At 41.5% G+C, this 26,219-nt stretch overlaps 1 protein-coding gene across 1 annotated transcript in view; it reads left to right on the plus strand.

Moving 5' to 3' along the window:
- serinc5 (serine incorporator 5) overlaps window positions 1–26,219 on the plus strand; it is a 62,715-nt gene that overhangs the window by 23,879 nt on the left and 12,617 nt on the right. The window contains exons 2-8 of the mRNA XM_067982649.1: window positions 9,797–9,964; window positions 11,854–12,032; window positions 12,146–12,228; window positions 19,004–19,097; window positions 20,896–21,107; window positions 24,498–24,593; window positions 24,738–24,864. Coding sequence (XP_067838750.1) covers window positions 9,797–9,964; window positions 11,854–12,032; window positions 12,146–12,228; window positions 19,004–19,097; window positions 20,896–21,107; window positions 24,498–24,593; window positions 24,738–24,864 — 959 coding nt within the window. The remainder of the gene's footprint in view (window positions 1–9,796; window positions 9,965–11,853; window positions 12,033–12,145; window positions 12,229–19,003; window positions 19,098–20,895; window positions 21,108–24,497; window positions 24,594–24,737; window positions 24,865–26,219) is intronic.

Raw genomic sequence — 26,219 nt, forward strand, 5'->3', positions numbered from 1 at the left:
ATGTTGAAGACAGTTACTTTAGCCTCTCCTCTGGCATTCAGCTATTCCGTATGCACCTGGATCAAGGCACTGATGAGGCCTGGAGCCAAGTGGTTCTGGCCACTAATGAGATAATGACCCATACGGGGTACAACACTTTGGAGCTGAAGACGAGTAGCTCCATGCTGTTCAATTTTATTTTATGCTTGGAAATACATCCCAACAACCCTTGTTTATGGAGAATTGTAAACAATTTTACAACACCAAGTTATAGTCCAGCAATTTTATTTTAAATTCACAAGCTTTCGGAGATTTTCTCCTTCCTCAGGCAAATGTTTCAAGATCTCCTTGAAGCCTACGCATTTATACATATTGAACAATAATACATGGTGTTTACAGACTGCCCCTGCAACTGCCCGTTGCCAAGGCAATCACCGTGTTCAGACAGAGAGGTGTTACCTGCAGAACCTCCGAATACACATTCAACAAAAAAACAAACAGGGAAAAAAAACAGAGAAAAAAAAACACAGAGAGAGGCAGAAACATCCGGAAGGCAGAGAGAGCCAGCAAATGACCCATTATATTAAAAACAGATAACATTTGTTCGCTGGTGGGGTAACGTGTAGCGTGACATGAACCCAAGATCCCGGTTGAGGCCGTCCTCATGGGTGCGGAACTTGGCTATCAATTTCTGCTCGACGATTTTGCGTTGTCGTGTGTCTCGAAGGCCGCCTTGGAGTACGCTTACCCGAAGGTCGGTGGATGAATGTCCATGACTGCTGAAGTGTTCCCCGACTGGGAGGGAACCCTCCTGTTTGGCGATTGTTGCGCGGTGTCCGTTCATCCGTTGTCGCAGCGTCTGCATGGTCTCGCCAATGTACCATGCTCTGGGGCATCCTTTCCTGCAACGTATGAGGTAGACAACGTTGGCTGAGTCACAGGAGTATGAACCATGCACCTGGTGGGTGGTGTCATCTCGTGTGATGGTGGTATCTGTGTCGATGATCTGGCATGTCTTGCAGAGGTTACCGTGGCAGGGTTGTGTGGCGTCGTGGACGCTGTTCTCTTGAAAGCTAGGTAGTTTGCTGCGAACGATGGTCTGTTTGAGGTTGGGTGGCTGTTTAAAGGCGAGTAGTGGAGGTGTGGGGATGGCCATAGCGAGGTGTTTGTCCTCATTGATGACATGTTGAAGGCTGCGGAGAACATGGCGTAGTTTCTCCGCTCCGGGGAAGTACTGGACGACAAAGGGTACTCTGTTGGTTGCGTCCCGTGTTAGTCTCCTGAGGAGGTCTATGCGATTTTTTGCTGTGGCCCGTCGGAACTGTCGATCGATGAGTCGAGCGTCATATCCCGTTCTTACTAGGGCGTCTTTCAGCGTCTGTAGGTGTCCATCGCGTTCCTCCTCGTCTGAGCAGACCCTGTGTATTCGCAGGGCCTGTCCATAGGGGATGGCCTCTTTGACGTGGTTAGGGTGGAAGCTGGAAAAGTGGAGCATCGTGAGGTTGTCCGTGGGCTTGCGGTAGAGTGAGGTGCTGAGGTGCCCGTCTTTGATGGAGATTCGTGTGTCCAAGAAAGAAACTGATTCTGAGGAGTAGTCCATGGTGAGCTTGATGGTGGGATGGAACTTGTTGATGTTATCGTGTAGTCTCTTTAGTGATTCCTTGCCGTGGGTCCATAGAAAGAAAATGTCGTCGATGTATCTGGTGTATAGTGTTGGTTGGAGGTCTTGTGCAGTGAAGAAGTCCTGCTCGAACTTGTGCATGAAAATGTTGGCGTATTGGGGTGCGAATTTGGTCCCCATGGCTGTTCCGTGTGTTTGGGTAAAGAACTGGTTATCGAAGGTGAAGACATTGTGATCCAGGATGAAGCGGATGAGTTGTAGGATGGCTTCCGGAGATTGGCTGTTGTTGGTGTTGAGTATTGATGCTGTCGCAGCGATGCCGTCATCGTGGGGGATACTGGTGTATAGTGCCGAGACGTCCATCGTGGTGAGAAGTGTTCCTGGTTCAACTGGTCCGTGGGTACTGAGTTTTTGTAGGAAGTCTGTAGTGTCGCGACAGAAGCTGGGGGTTCCCTGTACGATGGGTTTCAGGATGCCCTCGATGTATCCAGAGAGGTTCTCACACAGGGTTCCGTTGCCTGATACGATGGGACGTCCGGGTGTGTTGGCTTTGTGTATCTTTGGGAGGCAGTAGAAGTCTCCCACGCGGGGATTACGTGGGATGAGAATGCGTAGGATGCTTTGAAGGTCTGGATCGAAGGTCTTGATCAGTTTGTTGAGCTCAACAAACTGATCAAGACCTTCGATCCAGACCTTCAAAGCATCCTACGCATTCTCATCCCACGTAATCCCCGCGTGGGAGACTTCTACTGCCTCCCAAAGATACACAAAGCCAACACACCCGGACGTCCCATCGTATCAGGCAACGGAACCCTGTGTGAGAACCTCTCTGGATACATCGAGGGCATCCTGAAACCCATCGTACAGGGAACCCCCAGCTTCTGTCGCGACACTACAGACTTCCTACAAAAACTCAGTACCCACGGACCAGTTGAACCAGGAACACTTCTCACCACGATGGACGTCTCGGCACTATACACCAGTATCCCCCACGATGACGGCATCGCTGCGACAGCATCAATACTCAACACCAACAACAGCCAATCTCCGGAAGCCATCCTACAACTCATCCGCTTCATCCTGGATCACAATGTCTTCACCTTCGATAACCAGTTCTTTACCCAAACACACGGAACAGCCATGGGGACCAAATTCGCACCCCAATACGCCAACATTTTCATGCACAAGTTCGAGCAGGACTTCTTCACTGCACAAGACCTCCAACCAACACTATACACCAGATACATCGACGACATTTTCTTTCTATGGACCCACGGCAAGGAATCACTAAAGAGACTACACGATAACATCAACAAGTTCCATCCCACCATCAAGCTCACCATGGACTACTCCTCAGAATCAGTTTCTTTCTTGGACACACGAATCTCCATCAAAGACGGGCACCTCAGCACCTCACTCTACCGCAAGCCCACGGACAACCTCACGATGCTCCACTTTTCCAGCTTCCACCCTAACCACGTCAAAGAGGCCATCCCCTATGGACAGGCCCTGCGAATACACAGGGTCTGCTCAGACGAGGAGGAACGCGATGGACACCTACAGACGCTGAAAGACGCCCTAGTAAGAACGGGATATGACGCTCGACTCATCGATCGACAGTTCCGACGGGCCACAGCAAAAAATCGCATAGACCTCCTCAGGAGACTAACACGGGACGCAACCAACAGAGTACCCTTTGTCGTCCAGTACTTCCCCGGAGCGGAGAAACTACGCCATGTTCTCCGCAGCCTTCAACATGTCATCAATGAGGACAAACACCTCGCTATGGCCATCCCCACACCTCCACTACTCGCCTTTAAACAGCCACCCAACCTCAAACAGACCATCGTTCGCAGCAAACTACCTAGCTTTCAAGAGAACAGCGTCCACGACGCCACACAACCCTGCCACGGTAACCTCTGCAAGACATGCCAGATCATCGACACAGATACCACCATCACACGAGATGACACCACCCACCAGGTGCATGGTTCATACTCCTGTGACTCAGCCAACGTTGTCTACCTCATACGTTGCAGGAAAGGATGCCCCAGAGCATGGTACATTGGCGAGACCATGCAGACGCTGCGACAACGGATGAACGGACACCGCGCAACAATCGCCAAACAGGAGGGTTCCCTCCCAGTCGGGGAACACTTCAGCAGTCATGGACATTCATCCACCGACCTTCGGGTAAGCGTACTCCAAGGCGGCCTTCGAGACACACGACAACGCAAAATCGTCGAGCAGAAATTGATAGCCAAGTTCCGCACCCATGAGGACGGCCTCAACCGGGATCTTGGGTTCATGTCACGCTACACGTTACCCCACCAGCGAACAAATGTTATCTGTTTTTAATATAATGGGTCATTTGCTGGCTCTCTCTGCCTTCCGGATGTTTCTGCCTCTCTCTGTGTTTTTTTTTCTCTGTTTTTTTTCCCTGTTTGTTTTTTTGTTGAATGTGTATTCGGAGGTTCTGCAGGTAACACCTCTCTGTCTGAACACGGTGATTGCCTTGGCAACGGGCAGTTGCAGGGGCAGTCTGTAAACACCATGTATTATTGTTCAATATGTATAAATGCGTAGGCTTCAAGGAGATCTTGAAACATTTGCCTGAGGAAGGAGAAAATCTCCGAAAGCTTGTGAATTTAAAATAAAATTGCTGGACTATAACTTGGTGTTGTAAAATTGTTTACAATTGTCAACCCCAGTCCATCACCGGCATCTCCACATTATGGAGAATTGCTGAGAGCTCCCTGTTTCACATTCCTGAGGTGCCTCAGGAGCAGTTCTGTTTGTGACAGGGAATTCTTTACTTTGCTGTTACTACATCTGTTGACGCTGAAGGACACGATGACTCAGAGCAGGACAGAGACAGGAAGTCTATTTGCGTGTATTTTCCTGGAGTGGAGATTTTATTTACATTGAAGGACTGATGCAGTTCTGTTAAATATTAGTGGTGCAATTAGTGATGTGTGTCAATACTGGTTTCATTAGTGAAGTAGAGTTAGTAATAACCGTGTAATCTGCACTTCTGTCTTGTGGTGCCTGAGAGTCACAAATCAAAAGCAGTTGGAATTTTTTTCAAATTAGTTAACCAAATAACACAACACTTAGTTGATAATACAGTTGTAGAACTGCATTGTGACAAGGTCACAAGAAAGCTTTGATTTAACTAAGTGACAGGCACATATAGAGGCTACTCTACGTGGATTTTTCCTTATTCATTCATTTCATTGGCAGTTCTTATATTTTTGTGTTAATGTACAGAGGAAATTTAATTCAATTAAATGTAAAAAGGCTAGGGCTGTCTTGTGTCCAGCTATCAATTGGCTTTGCTATAACTTTTAAAGGAAGAAGTCACTGTGATGGCTCATAAACTTTCTTCGTCTGAAATGATCATGTTTAGAGCATTTACCCTCGCATCCACTCTGGGATCATTAATTAAGAGTGAAGATTTCCAATGAAGCCAGCTCTTCTTTATGTGTAAATTGCATGCATGCTGTTATCCGCCTACTACTGTTTACACATGGGGGTATCTAATCTGTCGAAACTGCTCTTTATGTCCAAGCCTTTGCACAAGTTGCCACCCCGCTGTTCACCGCACTTTCTCACAGTTCTCTATCTAAAGGAAAACCTTGCCTGTTAAACCACTTTTATATTGTTCTTCATCTGCTGGCTCGGGTCTTAGCCTCTTATGTTGGCCTAATTGCCTCTTGTAAAAGTGCAACGTTGTGATATAGGCACAGCCCTTTGATGACATCATGACGTATGTGGCCTCGGTCCCATAAATGTTTTGTACTCGTGACATTACTAGTTTATGGCGTTGTGAACTTCTTAAGAATTGAGGGAGGGAGAAACCAGGTAACTGCAGACCTGTCAGTTTAACATGAATTGTGGGGAAGTTACTGGAACCTAACATCAGAGACCACAGTGACTGAGCACTTGGAAAAGTATGAGCTTATCAAAGATAGTCAGCATTGATTTGTGACGGGTAGGCTATGTCTCACTAGTTGAATTTTTTGATGACATCACTAACATGGTGGATAGGGGCGTGCCTATGGATATTGTATATATGAACGTCCAGAAGGCATTTGATAAAGTTTCACACGAGATTATTACCTAAAATGGGAGCGTGTGGATTTGGAGGTAACCTTGTGAGATGGGTTAGTAATTGGTTGAGAGGCAGATGATAGAGTAGCGATAAAGGGTTCATTCTCTGATTGGCAGGATGTGACAAGTGGTCATCCCCAGGAATCTGTACTGGGCTTCAGCTTTTCACCGTGTATATCAATGACTTGGTTTAAGGAATCGATAGTCATGTATCCAAATTTGCAGATACACTAAGATGGGAGACACAGTAAGTTGTGTGGATGGGAGGAGGAGGAAGTTACAAAGGGACATGGATAGACTAAATGAGTGGGCAAAACCATGGTAGATGTTCAATGTGGGGAAGTATGAGCTGATCCATTTTGAATCTGAGAAAGACAAATCAGCATATTTTCTTAATGGTGAGAGACTAGGAGCTGTGGAACAGCACTGCAATTTAGGTGCCCATGTACTCAAATCATTAAAAGCTAGTGCACAGATACAAAAAGTAATCATAAAGGCGAATGAAATGTTGGCCTTTCTCACAAGGGGGTTGAAATTCAAAACCATGGTCAGACTCCATCTGGAGAACTGCATTGAATTTTTGGCACCGAACCTCAGGAAAGATATATTGGCCTTGGAAGGGATACAGTGTAGAATCGCTACAATGATACCAGGGCTTAAAGGATTAAATTATGTAGATAGGTTGCATAAACTTGGCTTGTATTCCCTTCAGTTCAGAAGGTTGAAGGGTAACCTAATCAAGGTGTTGAAAATGATAAAAAGATTTGATAGGTTAAATACAGACAAACTATTTCCTCTAGTGGAAGAATCCAGAACAAGAGGACATAATCTTAAAATTAGAGCTAGGCCATTTAAGAGTGAAATCAGGAAACACATTTTTTACACAAAGGGTAGTGGAAATCTGGAACTTGCTTCCTCAAAAGGCTGTGGATGCTGGGTCAAGACTGAGATTGATAGACATTTCTTAGGTAAGGGGTTTAAGGGAAATGGAGCAACGGTGGGTAAACGGGAGTTGAGGTACAAATCAGCCATGATCTAATTGAATGGTGGAACAGGCTTGAGGGGCCAAATGGCATACTCCTGTTCCTATGATGCAATTACACTAGACGTGCACATGCTTTCCCTCTGCCTTTAATTTACAGGGTGGACAGCAACATAATTCAGAAATAAATTCAGCAGAGCGGGTCTCTTGGGTTGCTCCCACTAGACCCTGTCTACTTTATGAAGGTTCCGTTGAATAGGTGACCACCATGAGGTTTGGAAATCCAATCGCTAGAACTGGGAGGGGGAAGTAAAACAAATCTAAAAGAATTAATTGCAGCATTTTATCATGTCAAAACATCTTTTAAATGAATTACTTTTTGAACTGTAGTGACTATTGAGATCCCAAATCCAGGCATGACTGTTAGTTCTCGAGAGGGAGAAACATATTGAAGATATTTGACAATTGCCACAAAGAAAGAACTGGTGTGGACTAACTTTTTTCCTTTTTAAAATTCTAATCATTGCTAACCATCTACCTTGCTTAACACAACTGTAGAATACAACAAGGAGTGGGGGCTGGATCATCATCTGTAGAGGGCGGTTGCTCAAGGTTGAATATCCATCCCAACATCTCCACAAGATATTTGACAGTTTCATTTGATTACCTTGAGGGAGCAGGGATGATATATGCAGTACTTAGAAGATTAAGTGTGTGTGGTAGAGTCCATGGTAGGGTAGATTGTATGTAGTCTGTAGGAGGATCAAGCTAAATGGTTGGTGGTTGTTCTAGGCTTTCCTTATGTTCTTAATAGGGACCGGTATAAATAATTATTCAGAAATTAGATGTTGTGCATCCCTTCCCCCCCGCCCCCGCCGCCCATTTTAATGTATAATGATGAGTTTACCCAGACAGGCCAGTTTGACTATCTCCCATTGTAACTTTATCTTCTTCCAATCTATATAGAAGCTTCTATTGTGACATTTGCCAGAAGTTCACCAACAACCCAAAGAAGGCAATTTCCCCCCCACCCCCCCCCCCCATCTTCCCCAGCAATATATTTAATATAAAAACATGATGAAAACAAGTACGAACTATTAAGGAGCCTTTTTGCTCTGGCACCAACTCCAAACCTGTACCTTGGTCAGTCCCACCACTCTGGTATGTGACCGGGACACTGCTGTACTTCACTGCAGCTTGTCCAAAACATTGGGAGGGAAAACGGAAGTTTTAATTAATGTGACCGGATGCTTACATAAACATCCACATGTACTAAGATGTTTCAAAGGAAAGTGTGTTGCGTTCATGCAAAAGTTATATTCAAAAAAGCAAACATTTGATGTTAACGTGAAACATATGGAGACAGATGGAAATAGAAATACTTATGGTCTTCCCACCCCTTACTGTTCTATGGATGCAAAATGCCAAAAATGTTTTTTCATTTGTGGCTTTCTGAAATCTTTATTTTTTTCTACGCCAATGTAAGCTTTTTTTTCATATGTGAAGGCTCAGCAAGGAACATTCCAAATACTGCTCTGCTGCAATGAGATGTTCCTATATCCTTCCCTGGTCCCACATCTGTGATCTAAAAAGAGCTTAAATTTCAGGGGGGGCAGTGCCCCACTCTCAGATCTCTGCTGATTCTGCTATATGATAAGCTATTAGGAGATATGCAAGAACTGCCTAGCGTGAATCCCACAGGGGAAGGAGGGAGGGTGAGAGAGAGAGTGATTGCACATATCACATGTACTCAAGTGCTGGGATTTCAGAAATTCCTCAATGTTATGACCTAAAGTTTTTACGCTTAGTATTGATCGCAAAAGTATATATCAGTTGCGTGATTTGAAGAGCTCAGAGAGAGGAGACCATCGAACCATAGAGGTTCGCAGCACAGAAGGAGCCCATTGTGTCTGTGTCAGCTCTTTGCTAGGTCAATCCTGCTTTGCCTTTTCCCCATTGCCCTGATAAAACTGTGAGTATTATAATTTTCTTATAGTCTGAATTTTGATTTTGATTGCATTATATTTTACTGAAGTTTCTACAATAAGCAGAAATTTATATTTTTACCATTTGTCACTCCACTTGCTGTTGGAGCTTTAACTCCGAGGACTTCCAGCAGTAGGGCATGGTTCAATGAAACCGTTCTGCTGATGCCATCAGTGTCCCTAGAACTCTGACCCTGAATCGCAGCTTTAATTTAAAGAAATGCTTACGCTTTTATAGGATCTTATCATGTTTCTCAGAATTGTCCCAAAGTGCTTTTCATAAAATGACTTGTTTTGAGGTGGAATGATTGTTGTTAGGCAGGCAAAAGCAGCAGTCGCTTTTGCACACAGCAAGATCCCACAAACGTTAGTCAGGTTTGAATGACCAGTGGATCCATTTTTTTCCCCCTGATGTAGATCTGAGGGAGAAATGTTGGTCAGGAGACAGAACTCACTGGAAGTACTGAGACATGTCACAGGCAATTGTGCTGCCCAGACAAACTGAGTTTAAACCTGTTAGACTCCAAGTACAGCATCAGATGCACTAATGTTTGTCCTTTTTACTTGACAATCTAATGTAATTGTTCACAACTTCCCACCCTGCTGTACTTTCAATACTGATTTGACAGACTTAAACTCAGAGCATTGGGTAATCGGCCTGCAAAAGTGGTGAACCTTTTAATGTGACAATCTATTGTATTAACTCCGGGCTAGTGTGAGGGAGCACAGGTTCACACTAGTAAAAGACAAATTAGGGACTGATGTCAGGAAGTTCGCCTTCATGCGAAGAGCGATCAGTACATGGTATGTTCTTTTGGATAGGATTATGGGGACAAAAACCTTGAAATCATTTAAGAATGAGCTAGATGTTGTGATTGGGGAATGGTATGTTCTTTCTGCATGGATGAGCACAGATTGGCTGAATTTTCTCATTCGTATCTTGTGGAGTGATTCCAAAATTGGTTTGTAGCACTGGGTTCAATCTGATAAGCAAATGGGCCAAAGGGCTGCCTTCATCAGAGCTGAACTTGTGATCATGTGATTAACATTTTTATCTGATGTAACTGATATTTCAATAAGTTTATTTAAAAACTTCCTTTTCCTTTCTACCCTCAGCTGGCCTGTTGCTGTGGCACCAGTGATTGTTCTCTCTGCTGCAGCTGCTGCCCAAACATTAAAACCTCCACGGGGACCCGAGTCATGTATACTCTCTACCACATTCTAGGAACCATTGTCTGCTTCCTCATGTTATTGCCATCTGTAGGTGAAGCGTTGAGGACGCATGTAAGTAACCAATCATACCATTATGTCTCTAAGCCTAGCCTGATATATGCTCCACAATAAATTGGATCGTCACTGCGCTGACACTCATCAGCACTGTCTGTAACCACATTTGGCTCCAATAAATCCTCAATGGCAAGGTAGTTGATTTAGCACCAATTATTGTTATTGGCCTACTCAAATCAGAAATATGGAAGTTGTATAACTTAATAATATCTAAAGAAATGAAGTAAAATCTATAGAATCCAAATTGATGCAATATTTCAAGTAGTTCATTGAAGTCTCAGAATTTATTCCTTCCCTAAAGGACATTAATGAACTAGTTGGGTTTTTACAACAATCCAGCAGTTTCATAGTCATTTTCAGATTTTGTTTTAGGGTGAATTCATATTCTCAAACTGCGAAACTGTGGGATTTGAACTCACATTCTCTGGGTTATTAGTCCAGGCCTCTGGATTACTAGTCCAGTAACATAACCACTACAGTCCCATACCTGGTGACAGCTTTTTTTTTTGTATTTTGTTGAATTGAGTTTAAACCTCATTTGGACTCTTGCTGAACTATGTGTTCCATTTTAGAGAGCCCTGAATTTGTTTAGCCACGAACTGAATGACCAAGGGAAGAGGAGCAAAAAATGGCAATAAAATTCGAAGTGTGGAGGGTGTTCTGTAATTCTGTTTTATAACACTTCATCACAAAATTGTGGATTTTTATATGAAAGAGAAGTTGTATATCTGTTCAGCACCAAAAGGCCCTCTCGATACTCTAAGGGTTATCCTGTTCCAAATTGGAAATGTCCATTCAGAGTTTTGGGATGGTAAAGGATTAAATATTCAGTACGGTCAATATTCAACACGATCAGTTAAAGGCTAAAGTTGCAGTGCTGCACAGAATAAAATGCTTCAAAGCTCAGCTTGAACCATCTTCCTCTCTTTTCGACTGGGAGATGGAAAAAGTTTTGAGAATGATGCAAGAACAATGTAAGCAAAGAGCAACGAGTATTGTACTAATGGGTTTGCAAACTGCAGCTCTCTAAGTAAGCATAGGAACATAGGAACAGGAGTAGGCCATTCAGCCCCTCGTGCCTGCTCTGCCATTTGATAAAATCATGGCTGATCTGTGATCTAACTCCATATACCTGCCTTTGGCCCATTATCCCTTAATACCTTTGGTTGCCAAAAAGCTATCCATCTCAGATTTAAATTTAGCAATTGAGCTAGCATCAATTGCTGTTTGCAGAAGAGAGTTCCAAACTTCTACCACCCTTTGTGTGTGTGTAGAAATGTTTTCTAATCTCGCTCCTGAAAGGTCTGGCTCTAATTTTTAGACTGTGCCCCCTACTCCTAAAATCCCCAACCAGCGGAAATAGTTTCTCTCTATCCACCCTATCTGTTCCCCTTAATATCTTATAAACTTCGATCAGATCACCCCTTATCCTTCTAAACTCTAGAGAATACAACCTCAATTTGTATAATCGCTCCTCGTAACTTAACCCTTGAAGTCCGGGTATCATTCTAGTAAACCTATGCTGCACTCCCTCCAAGGCCAAGCAGAATAAAGTTTTAGAACTATTCAGCACTTGCTATAGTTTATTATTTTCTCATTGGGTGGTGATTATTTTATTAACCCTGGAGAGCAAACGCTATAATGTTTGACCCAGTTGTATGTTCTTACCTTTTGATTCCCTTGCAGTAGCAGTTTATTGTTGTTTGTGGATCCTTCAGGCACTGGCCAAGATGGTTTGGACAGATCCTTCCATGGTCATAGACATAGTGCTCTGTGATCGACCAACTTGAGACAGAATAGAAAGTGTAGGTGAAATAAAAAGGACAGTTGATCAGACAATGGTAGAAAGCAGTGACATTTTATTATTTTTGCTCTCCTTTTTCCAGGTTCCCTTCTATGGTGAATTTTGTGAGACTATTCAGGCAGGCGCTCGTTGTGAAAGGTTGGTCGGCTACTCCGCTGTTTACAAGGTCTGCTTCGGAATGGCCATATTCTTCTTCATTTTCTTCCTCCTGATGATTAATGTGAAAACCAGCAAAGATTGCCGAGCGTACCTCCACAATGGGTAAGTGTCATTTCTTGGCCTGAGGGTCCATTTGGAGAATGATGGCATAGAAGTTGCATTTTGGAATGGGGTTTTTCTTTATCGGAGTGTTAATGTCTGTATTCTATGTCTAGGTTCTGGTTTGCAAAGCTTGTGGTGTTGGGTGGAATGTGTGCAGGAGCTTTCTTTATACCTGACCAGGACACCTTTCACAAAGGTAAAGCTATTTAAAGCCAGCTGACTGTTTCATTTTGTCCTTTTGGGGATTGCAGCAGCATTTCTGTGTTGAGGTCTTTCCTAAAGTAACAGAATTTAAATGTGTTTCTAGTTTATCTTATTAGTGTACCTTGTAAGTGCAGTGGATTCATTGCTCTTAAAATTTTCTCGACGAAAGGTATCAAAAAATAGAATATAAACTGATAATTATAGAATTGTTTGAAAGACTAGAATAAAAAGGGGAAAAGTAGTTTTTAAAAAAAATCACAGTAAAACTCAAATGTTTCATCACTCATATGGGCACATCATCAGAAGTGACAAAAACTATTGAGGTAAACTGTTAAACTACTGCAAATGGTATAATCTATTGCAAATTAACTAAAATCTTAAGAAGACCTTGCCTAGTAAACCTCAATTAATACCATCCAGATATAGGAACAGGAGTAGGCCATTTAGCCCCTCTAGCCTGTTCCGCCATTCATTGAGATCATGGCTCATCTTTGACCTAACTCCATAAACCCGTCTTAACCCCATATCCCTTATTACCTTTGGTTAACAAAAATCTATCAATCTCAGATTTAAAATTAACAATTGAGCTAGCATCAACTGCTGTTTGTGGAAGAGAGTTCCAAACTTCTACCACCCTTTGCATGTAGAAGTGTTTCCTGACTTCACTTCTGAAAGTCCTGGCTCTAATTTTTAGCCTATATCCCCTAGTCCTAGACTCCCCAACCAGCGGAAATAGTTTCTCTCTCTCTACCCTATCAGTTCTCCCTTAATATCTTGAAAACTTCAGTCTAATCACCCCTTGATCTTCTAAATTCTGTGAATACAGCCTTAATTTGTGTAATCTCTCCTTGTAATTTAACCTTTGGAATCCAGGTATCATTCTACTAAATCTACACTGCATTCCCTCCAAGGCCAATATATCCTTCCTAAGGTGTAGTGCCCAGAACTGAACATAGCACTCCATAGTACTCCACAGTACTAACCAGTGCTTTATATAGCTGTAGCATAACTTCTACCCCCTTGTATTCTAGTCCTCTAGATATAAAGGCCAGAATTCCATTAGCTTTTTTGATTATTTTCTGTACCCGTCCATGACATTTAATTGATCTATGTACATGGATCCTTAAGTCTCTTTGGACCTCCACTGTTTCAAGCTTTTCACCATTTAGAAAGTGCTCTAATCTATCCTTTTTAGGTCCAAAGTGGATGACCTCACACTTGCCTACATTGAAATCCATCTGCCACAGTTTTGCCATTCACTTAATCTGTTAATATCTCTCTGTAATTTTATGCTTCCATCTACACTGCTTACCAAGTTGTCTATCTTTGTGTCATCGGCAAACTTGGATATGTTGCTCTCTATCCCGTCATCTAAGTCATTAATGAATACAGTGAATAGTTGAGGCCCCAACACAGATCCCTGTGGGTCACCACTAGTCACATCCTGCCAATTTGAGTACCTGCCCATTATCCTTATTCTCTGTCTCCTGCCGCTCAGCCAACTTCTTAACCAGGTCAATAATTTGCCCTCAATTCCATGAGCTTCAACTTTAGCTAACAATCTCTTATGTGGGACTTTATCAAATGCCTTCTGGAAATCCATATAAACAACATCTATAGACATTCAGCAAGTTAACAAAAATTCTAAAGCCGTTGCCTCGGTAATTTCAATTACAGACTGAGATACCACTAATAATAAGTCCAGCTTTGGAATTAATATTGAAGTTGTTTCTAGGCCAGATTTCCACAGTTGCTCATTTTTGTGTTTCTGCTGCAGGAATAACCAATTTAGCTGCATCAAGTTCTGTATCTGACCTTCAGCTGCGTAGGCTGCGAGAGCTTTATTTTGGATTTGACTGCTTTTTTTCTCCAATCATATCTCTGTTCAGAAGCTGTGGTATGCAATGGGAGGAAGGTTGTAGGCCAAACTTTGCAGCTAAACTGATCCTGCTTAATGTGAATTCTGCCAGAAACTGCAAAAAGTTGTGGAAATCTGGTCCAGAGACAACTTAGTTATTAAATCTGAAGATGGACTTTAGTGGCATCTGGCTGTCTGTAATTTGAAACCTGGATAATGGCTTAAAAGTTTTTGTTAGTGGATTCTGGTTAGCTAAGTAATAGCTTAAGATTGATTACAGCTTTTTCAAAGCTTATTACAGTTGGTTTTGTCGCTTCAGAAGAGAATGCCTATAAGAGCAGTGAAATGTTGAATTTTACTTTTTCTCTTCCTTTTGATTTGTTTTTGTTTTACCTTTACTGCCATTATATATAACCTGTTTTTTGAAATGTCTTTCTTGAACAATATATTGATGTTCTGTAATTTTGTTTTATAATGCTTCATCATAAAATTGTGGATTTTTAAATGAAAGAGATGTTGTGTATCTGTTCAGAACGAAAAAGCCCTCTCGTACTCTGGGGATTACCCTGTTCCAAATCGGAAGTGTCCATCTATTGGGAATTCATAGTTTGGGGATGGTAAAGGGTTAAATATTCTGTACGGCCAACATTTAACAAAATCAGTTAAAGGCTAAGGTTACGGTGCTGCACAGAATAAAATGCTTCAAAGCTTAGTTTGAACCATCCTCCTGTTTTTTTGGACTCGGAGATGGAAAAAGTTTTGAGAACAATGCAGGAACTGTAAGTGAAGAATAATGAGCATTGTACTAATGGGTTTGCAAACTGCAGCTCTCTAAGTGACCAGAATAAAGTTAGTAGAGTTAAAAGACTGACTTCCAATGCAGCCCCATCACAAAGCTTTCCTCTTATCAGCAGGGTTTTAGGATTGAACAAGTTTGTAATTATTGAGGTTGTTTTGTTCCCCTGGTCCAAATCCAATTGCGATAGATAGACTACCCACTAGCAATGATGAGAACCTTCTGGAATAATAATCGGGTGAAGGTTTCTGAATGAATGGAAAACACTTGAAGCAACAAAGGCGTAAGAGCCAGTTGCTTGGGTAGCATCCACCGTTTACAGGAGTCTCTTGGTGCTATGCTCTGTATGTCAGCTGTGCTGGTGACTTCAGTTCATTGATTCTGAAGGACAGTAAGTACTTTGTATCTACATTTCCATGTGACCGTCTGTTAAGTTTAAAAAAAACACTGAAAACAATGAGAATCTTGTTCTTATCTGTGGATGGTATTTTTTTATATGAAAAGTTTGCTACATTTTTTTTCCAAATAGTCCATTGTGAATTTTGACGCGTTGTATCTTTTCTGCAGTTCTGAAGTTGTATTTAACTTCAGTCATTTGAAACACACCAGCAAACTCTTCAAAATACTCCCGTTTTAAAACTGGTACTGTGCTTGAGCTATTAGTTCTGCACTCCTGTTAATTGTAAAATTCTCAAAACGTCTGCCTGGAGTGACAGCAACAAAAATATACATGTTCCAGAGGATTAGATGTAAAAGTAAAATCGAACTATGAATAATATATGTATATTCCTCACCAGAAATAATGGGAAGACTATCAGATTGGAGGTAGAGGTGTACATCGAACTTAATCTTATCGCCATTATCTTTGGTGAATTGTTTTCATGTGTATAGATTGTTGAAAGCTGTAATCCCATACATTGCTTTACACTATATCTAAAGGGGAATTGTTCCACTAGAGTTAGTGTTACTTTTGCATTGGCTCAGCACTACCCACGTTGGCAGTGGAATAACATAGGAACAGGTGTAGGCCATTCAGCCCCGAGAGCCTGTTCCGTCACAGGTGGAGTGTGAGCCCGTCACGACCTTTGCGTTAATAGTTTTCTCAAAGGTGCAGTGTTTTATAGGTTTTGGGTATGTTGATGTTTTCAGAATATGTTTATTTCTTAACTTGAGCGGGTTTTTCTGATTGGTGTTTTGGATAGCTGTATTATGGTAATTGAGCAGATTGTCTGTTCAGTCAGTTTACTCTTATTTCAACATGGTTCACGGGAGTGTTGATAATACTTTCTCAAAACTTCTTCCAACATTCTGAATCTAACGAAACAGTCCTAGTCAGCAGATAGAAGGCACTTCATGTAGAGGTAAATATTTTCTATGTACCATTGTGAGAATAGACAATGTTGCATCATTTAAATAGGTGAAATATTGCCCAAGAATTATAGCACAATGGATAAATGCACCAGGCAGGATGGTACTGAGTTTTGAAAACCAGGAAGACCCATGTTTGATCCCATGTCCATGCTAAATTAGTTGATCTCTGCGAGGGAAGTGTGGGTCACTAAAATTGTCCTTGTTGTACTTGGGCGACAGAAACCTTCAATAAGGTACTGCATAGTAGACTCATGACTAAGGTCAGAGCATGTGGAGTCATGGGACAAGTAGCAGAATGGATAGCAAGCTGGCTACAAAACAGAAAACAGAGAGTAGGGGTTAAAGATAGTTATTCAGACTGGCAAAAGGTGGGAAATGGTGTTCCAAAGGATCGGTGCTGGGACCACTATTGTTCACCATCTACAGAAACCCCTGATTTGGACTCGGGAATCAGAAGTACAATTTTAAAATTTGCGGACAACACCAAATTGGGGGTATAGTTAATACTGAGGAGGACTGTGACAAAATATAGGAAGACGTTAATAAACTTGCAGAATGTAATTAGCAAATGAATTTCAATATAGATAAGTGTGAGGTGGTACATTTTGGTAGGAGGAATAAGAAGCCACATATTCCTTGGAAAATAAGAGTCTAAATGGGTAGAGGAGCAGAGGGATCTGGGGGTACAGATACACAAATCACTAAAAGTAGCAATGCAGGTTAATAAGGCCTTAAAAAAGCAAACAAAGCACTGGGGTTCATTTCTAGAGGGATAGAGTTGAAAAGCAGGGAAATTATATTAAACTTGTATAAAATCTTGGTTAGACTACACTTGGAATACTGTGAACAGTTCTGGTCTCCATATTATAAAAAGGATATCGACGCACTGGAGAAGGTGCAATAAAAATTTACTTGGATGATACCAGAACTGAGGGGTTATACCCATCAGGAAAGATTGAACAGGCTTGGGCGTTTTGCTCTAGAAAAAAGACTGAGGGGTGACCTGATAGAGGTCTTTAAGATTATGAAAAGGTTTGATAGGGTAGACATAGAGAAGATGTTTCCACTTGTGAGGGAGACCAGAACTAGGGGCTATAAATATAAGATAGTCACTAATAAATCCAATAGGGAATTCTGGAGAAACTTCTTTACCCAGAGAGTGGTTAGAATGTGGAACTCACTACCTCAAGGAGTAGTTAAGGTGACTAGCATAGATACATTTAAGGGGAAGCTAGATAAACACACGAGGGAGAAAGGAATAGAAGGATATGTTGATGGGGTTAGATGAAGAAAGGTGGGAGGAGGCTTGTGTGGAGCATAAACACTAACATGGACCTGTTGGGCCAAATGGCCTGTTTCTGTGCTGTACATTCTATGTAAAATCATCTAGGTTTCCTGCTCCTGATTGCTATACAGTGACCCCCTGGAAAGTGTGTTGTTGGGTACATCTGTTGAGGAGAGGTTGGGGTTTGATTATGATTGTTAATTATATCATGTGATTTATATCAATTAGTGTTAATTGTATTCAGGTGGTGTGTGTCAATTGGGGACTCTTGTATCCTTTTTATATGAGAGCTTATGTAGGGGGGGGGTGGGAGGGAGTCTCTGTGAATAAAGGCTTGGAAGCAACTGAAGACCTGGCTCTAGAATTCTATCCTTTACCACTTGGCTATCCAATTTATAACAACAGTCACAAGTGAATAATCTGCTTGGCGCTTTCTCTCTAGGTTCACACGTGAACCATGACACCAAGGCGATGGCTGCCAACTCCCAAGGACTCACATTGCAGCATGAATCACTGCCTTTGGGAGAGAAGGAAAGGGGGGGAAAAAAACGGGAGAGCATTTCAACTGGAAGGGGAGAATTGCAAGAAGAGGGGGGATTTGTATGGCTTTTGGATGTCTGGTCAGCGGATTGGATTGGAAACTGAAACATACCTATATAGGATCGGACAAATGACCAACTAAACTGTTTTAGTGATATTGGTTGAGGGATAAGTGTTGGTCAGAACTCCTCTGCTCTTCTTCGAATTGTGCTGTGGGACATTTTATGTCCACCTGAGAGGGCAGACAGGATTGTGTCAATGTTTTAATTATCTTCTGGCTACAGACAATACAAAGCTGTCTGGATTTAAGCCAAGACTGATGTGACTGACTTGCAGCAATATAAATAGCAAATAGTTGCTGCCTCAGTGAATATGATTTGTTGATGCACAGAAATAAATTGTCATAACTTTGCAGCCAAGGGTTGAAGAATGCATTTGAATAAATGGGAAGGAAGGGCAAAAAGAATTGCTATGAAACCTTAAATTGAGGGTACTTAACTTTTTCTGGAATTCACTTGTGTTTAGCTTTATTCTGTTGTTTCCTTTTTATGCACTTGAATTTAAAAATGTGGGTAGTAGATTGGGATGACCAAGGACTTAGTGCTTTTCCTAGTCTGGAGAGCTGAGAATTGTTTGCAGAAAAGAGGAACCAAGCTACATTCTGCCATTAATCTGAGGGAGACAACTCTCTTTATCAGCCCAGAATCTGTGTTTCTTGGATTTGGAGGTGATCACTGGGAGACCATTTGCTCTCCCTAAGAGTGAGGCTGAATAGTACACTGTCTTTTAATTTCTCTGGCAGACCAAACATATTAGTGAAGAAATTAATGCTATACTTCTAACCTAAAAACTGCAGCATCTAGTCTAAGTTGCTAGTCATGCATTCTAATGGTGATGTTTTGCCTTGTCGAGCACAGCTTGGCTGTACATCGGTGCTGCTGGAGCCTTCCTGTTCATCCTGATTCAGCTCATACTACTGGTGGAGTTTGCGCACAAATGGAACAAAACTTGGTGAGTTGCATCTCTTACAATTTTTTGAAAAATAGTGAACATGTTTAGGTTTGTACAGATAGTGACAGTTTTTGGAATGATGACCAATTGGTTTGCTGTTGTACAGCATAATATTTTATAAATTTATGTTTTTGTTCACTGGATTGTTTGGAGAGAGTGAGAAAATCTTTATGTCCTTAACCTGATGTTTCCCGTTAAAATATCACAAGGTTTATTTCTGAGTCTGGGATCCATTCCTGGTTACAAAGAGTTGTGGGCTGATAGCTGACGTCTGCAAGCACCTTTTCATGGTACTCTGTGCTCAGATTTGAATGCTCCTGTTATCCCCTCTTGTTGCCATAACGATCCAGAGTGAAAAGAAGAGCTGTGTGCACAATCTTAACATTCTCAAAACAATACAGTGAAAACACAGGATAATTAACATTATAGTGTGCAAGTAACTTTCTATCAACTCAACAAGAATAAAGCATATTGACAGTCCTTGAATAATTGGCCACATAACTTGAATTGAAAATAAAGCTTTTTGTGTACAATGGATATTCTTCCACCTCTGCTGAACTCCTAATCAGGTTATGAAGTTAGATTAATTCTACGTTCCATTATTCTATTTGTTTTGATTATATTGTGTATAAAATTACCATGCACTTACTTAAAAAGTTTGCAAGCCTGCCCCCCCCATCCAGCACCCTAAGCATCTCAATAGGGGAGAGCAAACTATCAAAGGAGAGGAATAAGCCAACAATAGCCAGCTACCTGATTCCAGTCAAAGGTTATGACCCGTCCCCCAACCAGCAGGAAGACTAGTTAGGAAGGATTCCCCATTTCTTCATACCCCTTGGTCCAACTGATCTTTAAAGACCAAGATTAAGTGAGTTGTTTCAGCCTTTATAAGAACATAAGAAATAGGAGCAGGAGTAGGCCAATCGGCCCCTCGAGCCTGCTCCGCCATTCAATAAGATCACGGCTGATCTGATCCTAACCTCAAATCTAAATTCATGTCCAATTTCCTGCCCGCTCCCCGTAACCCCTAATTCCCTTTACTTCTAGGAAACTGTCTATTTCTGGTTTTAATTTATTTAATGATGTAGCTTCCACAGCTTCCTGGGGCAGCAAATTCCACAGACCTACTACCCTCTGAGTGAAGAAGTTTCTCCACATCTCAGTTTTGAAAGAGCAGCCCCTTATTCTAAGATTATGCCCCCTAGTTCTAGTTTCACCCATGCCTACAAGCTGGTCTCTCCTGCAAGTACCATATAGCCAGAATGTATATTGGCTTCATAATGTTTTTTGTGTAGGTACAATGAATGCATTGAAGCGACCCATCTACCCTGAAATGTTAGTGCAGCAGTTCTATATGAGCTGGGTTCCAGTGGCAGCCAAAGGAGGGGGGATGAGTGTAGGTTAAATTCTTCTGCAGGTCTGAAGGGGAAACCTGAAATTACATCAAAGCCAGTTTTTGCACAGTTCCTAGTAAATTATTACAGAACGGCATTGCCAGAAATTTAAGATGGGGCACCTGATGGCCCTTTTGGCCTAGTACGAAAGGAAACGGTTGGAAAACTGGCAAGGAGTACAATCATTGTGTTTTTAATTTGGATGGAAGTTGAGCTATTTTTCTGACATCATGGGTTATTATGCCCTAGCTAGGAAAGGTGCTCTTTCAGTGTAGTGTTTCAATAAACATTTAAGATTCTGGGCACCATCACCTCATGTCTGATCTAACGTGTGGGCTTTTGGTTCTTGTCTACTATTCAAATGACTACTGACCAGTTTCCTGTTTTGTGTATTTTGCTAATAGGTGGGCTGGAACATCAAACAATAAGTGCTGGTATGCTGCCTTGGCCCTGGTGACTCTCATTCTGTACTCGATAGCTGTTTTAGCTGTTGTTCTAATGGTGATATTTTACACCGACCCTGACGGATGCAAGCTAAGCAAGATTTTGTTGGGTGTGAACACTGGCCTATGCTTCATCGTCTCCATGGTGGCGATTACACCCTGTGTTCAAAAATGTGAGTTCACAACATTGAATCCTGACTCCCAATATTACTAAACTAGCACTTCTCCAGTGCTTTTATTTTCATCCCTGATTCCAACAAAGCTGCATGAGGAAAGACACTGAGAGCTGATTTGAGACTCACTCATTTGTACTTGCTGAAAATGTTATAATTTCAAAGCTTAAAATAAAGTACTTAAAATATCTTGTACTTATATATAGACTATTCCTCACTGATTAATTGTTAATTGCTCTAAACTTTCTACTGCTTATGTAATTTAAGCATCTTGGGACATCTTGCTACGTTAAAGGCGCTATATAAATGCAAGTTGTTGTTGTAATCCATAAAGTGGACATCATGTATCAATTACACTGAGTGCCCAGACATTATACTTGTTATCTGATGGATTATCTTTCTCTCAATCCAGTCTCTCTTTTTCTCACTTTTCTCTTTCCCCCCCCCCCCCTCTTTTTCTCCTTTCTGTTCCCTTTTTCTCTTTCTTTTTTCCCAGTACTGTCTGTTTTTATTAACGTCAGTAATAATGGCGAATGATTTTGGTTGCTGTACTTTTTGATCTCCAGTTTAAAAATTCTGTGTGAGTGAACTCACCGCTTCAGCCTGACTTTGTTATTTCAGCTGGTATTCTGATATTTAATGACAGTGCTTGTCACCATTCCTACTGGGTTGTGTTTGGAGGAGGCGGAAGAGGGCCAGATGGCTTTGTGTAGGGAACAAGTTAAACCAGTCTGGCGGCTGCCTCTGGAGGTCGACCCCACCATTCACTGTAGTGCCTGGTGCACGCCTCCTGAGTTTTTTTTTGTGACTGGAACTCCATCACTTGAGCATTTCCAATTACACTCCGACTTGTCTTTCCCACACCCAACAAAGCCATATGGCCCTAGTGTTTACTTATTTAAAAAAAAACTTTCCATTCATTGCCATCAAATTACAAGGCTATGATTACATGATCGAACTGTGACAAATATGGGCATGATGTGCTACTTTGTGCTGTACTATCCATGCAGAAATAAGCGATGGTAACTGTTTGGATGCTTAAGAGGATCTGTTCTGAGACATTGTAGAAAGGTGATACAATTCCCTAATAGAAGAACAAGCTGTGAAAATCATACGAACTGCTGGGAAGAAAAGCAATCTAATCCGACTGGAAGTGGAATTGGGTCATGTGAAAGTAATAGAATGTCATTGCGTCAGATAAAACCACACGGTTGTGTGTTCAGCAAGGCTTACCTGTTGGTAAGGAAAAGTGAGCATTCTAGCCTACAATAATGCTCCATTTGAATGGGCAGGTTCTTGTTGCCAAGGGGTTAGAAATGCTTCTGTTAAAATCATACTTTGTTTCAACGTGTGTTTCCCTGCTGTCCTTGAGGCACAATACTTGATGTTCTGCTGCCCTTGCCACAAACTAACCTACTATATTTTAGTTGTAAAAACAAAATCCCTTTTGTGTCTCTCGGTTGGGTTTTGGGTTCAGTGCGCTCCCTCCAGCGACTCGGCATCCTCTGTGTGACATTCCACATGTCGGTGTAGAACAGCTGTCAACGTGACGTGTATTCAGTCTAATTTGTCTGTCTCTTTTGTGCAAGTCCTGAAGTGAAGTTTATTTCAGAAGAAATTATTTTATGGGTATCTGTGTCATGTATTCCCATTTTAAGAATACATCAAGGATACATTCTAGACAGTAGTGTGACACATAAATATCTCCCCAAACTAGTCTGAATAACTTAAAAAAATATATATATTTTTGTCAACTTTTTTTCTCTCACTTATTACTCTCCACCCATCTCTCCTGAAGAGATTGACACTTTGCTGGGATATGGTTCCACAGGTGCCTTCTGATCTCCTCCACGTGGCCGTTATTCATGTATGAACTCCGACAGTGAGTATCGGCAGACTGTTGAACCATCAAACCCCTTGCCACTGAGTCAATTCCATCTTCATCTGATGTCTCCAAATTCACACTTCAACAAGGGTATTGGATAGCAGCAACCCTGGCCTAATTGTGTTATTTTTCCCTTTCTCTGTGTAGTCCAGAGGAACTGAGATCAATTGTAACCCTCTAGTGCTGTTCTGCAAACTCAGTGCAGCTGAGGAATTGAACCTGGGATTTTATTGCCTGTGTGGCTCAGCTACTCACTGCCAGAATGAGCAGGAGGGGAGGGGGGTTCCATGACTTGATAACTAATGTTCAGCATCGCAAGTGACTGGTTGGAACTTTCTATTTCTAAACACTTAAGTACATTCTTGGTGTTGTAAAATTGTTTATAATTTTTTTTAACACCAAGTTATAGTCCAGCAATTTTATTTTAAATTCACAAGCTTTCGGAGGCTTCCTCCTTCCTCAGGTGAACGATGTGAAAATGAAATCCTCGAAATGAAAAAATGAGGATTTCATTTTCACATCGTTCACCTGACGAAGGAGGAAGCCTCCGAAAGCTTGTGAATTTAAAATAAAATTGCTGGACTATAACTTGGTGTTGTAAAATTGTTTACAATTGTCAACCCCAGTCCATCACCGGCATCTCCACATCATAAAAAAAATTAAATATTTCAATAATTTCTAAACCCTTGAATTCTATTCACCCCTTTTTTTATGGCAGTGACGACATAAATCTTATTCTCACTAATATCTCTTGTGTTTAAAGCCATACTCTCCTATATGGTGCATTTTCACTTTTAAATAGTTTTCAGCTATTGGTTCTTGATTTATTTCCTGGTCTGTTCAGTCTCACCGTGTGAAGTAGTTTTTCCGGCTGCTTCAATATGAGCTTTCTGTAAAATCATGAAATAAATGATTTAAGCAAAGCTTATTGCAAGTTTCAGACAGTTGCTATAAAGTCCTGCTAAAAGAGGCAAGCAGAGTGTTTGCATAACCAAGTTCCTCCAGAAGTACTGCATTTTTGGTCATATTTATATTCTAATCAGCGGTGCGGGCTGCGTAGGGGGCTTGGATTTGTCTGTATTGTGTACCTCTAACGGGGGCATTCAAACTGTGGCCATGAAACACATGTAGTCCTTGAGCATTGGCCTTCTGACCCATGAAGCCCAAACAACTCTGTCCTTTTGGTGCTTATATTTTTTGCTAATTGGTTTGTCCTGTTTGAATTTTCTGGGCAAGTCTGTTGATTAGCACTGTTGCCTCATTGTGGATCTGTTAACATTAGTAAACTGAGTTAAATGCCAATTAATGGGACCATTAATTTATACATGGCCCCAAGCTCCATTGTAGCCTTAAGTAGATCACAAAGGAAGACCCTTCTGTACAGGATTCTGTGTTTTATTTAATGAAAGAGAAGACATTATTTCCTTGCTCCTTGTACATCACATATTTAACTATTTGTTTTGCATAATTCTTTTAAAGGATTCTCTATTTGCATTCTGTTTTAGATCAGCCTAACTCAGGTCTCCTGCAGTCTGGAGTAATCAGCTGTTATGTGATGTATCTCACCTTCTCTGCACTAGCCAATACACCTGCAGAATATGGTACGTACACATTTCGGTAAAAATAAAAAAACATTTTTTAAAAAATAGGCTGTTTTATTATAAATGATTTCATTTTAAAAATAAATAGAATTGTCATGTCTCTAAAGATTTAGTGGAACTGACTTGTTTTTAATTTCTCTTCAGTTATGAAGAATGGAGTCAATACCACAATCTGCACCCCTCAGTTATTGGACAGTGGTCTTCAAACAGATGACCGGCTTGTTTCTGTGCTGGGAGCCATTATCATGTATGGCTGTGTGCTCTATGCCTGGTATGTTAATCTCTCATTTTGTTGTTCAGGTCAGATAAACCAACATCTGGCTGTGGTCATACAACTGGGACTTTTAGATTGACATTGATCTTGAACATATCCGTTATATCAGAGTAAGAAGGCCCTGCCAGTCATGTACTCCGATGACTGCAAACTTACGTAGAAAGTACAGCACCAAAATAGGCCATTTGGCCCAACGGGTCCACGTCAGTGCTTATGCTCCACACGAGCCTCCTCGCTCCCTACTTCATCTAACCCTATCAGCATATCCTTCTATTCCTTTCTCCCTCATGTGCTTATCTAGCTTCCCCTTAAATGCATCCACACTAATCACCTCAACTACTCCTTGTGGTAGCGAGTTCTACATTCTAATCACTCTCTGGTAAAGAAGTTTCTCCTGAATTCCCTATTGGATTTATTAGTGACTATTTTATATTTATGGCCCCTAGTTCTGATCTCCCCCACAAGTGGAAACATCTTCTCTACGTCTCCCCTATCAAATCCTTTCATAATCTTAAAGATCCTCTATCAGGTCACCCCTCAGCCTTCTCTTTTCTAAAGAAAAGAGCCCCAGCTTGCTCAATCTTTCCTGATGGGTATAATCTCTCAGTTCTGGTATCATCCTAGTAAATGTTTTTTGCACCTTCTCCAGTGTGTCTATATCCTTTTTATAATTTGGAGACCAGAACTGTGCACAGTACTCCAAGTGTGGGCTAACCTAGGTTCTATACAAGTTTAACATGAACCCCAGTACTTGGTTTGCTTTTTTTAATGGCCTTATTAATCTGCGTCCGTACCCCTCCCGATCCCTCTGCTCCTCTACGCCATTTAGACTCTTATTATCCAAGCAGTATGTGGCCTCCTTATTCTTCCTACCAAAATGTAATACCTCACACTTATCTATATTGAAATTCATTTGCCAATTACATGCCCATTCTGCAAGTTTATTAATGTCTTCCTGGATTTTGTCGCAGTCCTTCTTGGTATTAACTATACTTCCCAATTTGGTGTTGTCCGCAAATTTTGAAATTGTACTTCCAAATCCCGAGTCCAAATCGTTTATGTAAATAGTGAACAACAGTGGTCCCAGCACCGATCCTTGTGGAACATCACTTCCCACATTTTACCAGTTTGAGTAACTACCTTTAATCCCTACTCTCTCTGTTTTCTGTTTCGCAGCCAGCTTGCTATCCATTCTGCTACTTGTCCTATTGTCCCCTGACTCCACATGCTCTGACCTTAGTCATGAGTCTACTATGCGGTACCTTTTATTGGAGGTCTTTTGAAAATCCAAATGTATTACATCTACTGCATTACCCTTGTCCACCCTTTCAAATAATTCAATAAGGTTGTCG

The sequence above is a fragment of the Heptranchias perlo genome, chromosome 4 (genome assembly GCF_035084215.1).
Source record: "Heptranchias perlo isolate sHepPer1 chromosome 4, sHepPer1.hap1, whole genome shotgun sequence".
NCBI lineage: Eukaryota > Metazoa > Chordata > Chondrichthyes > Hexanchiformes > Hexanchidae > Heptranchias > Heptranchias perlo.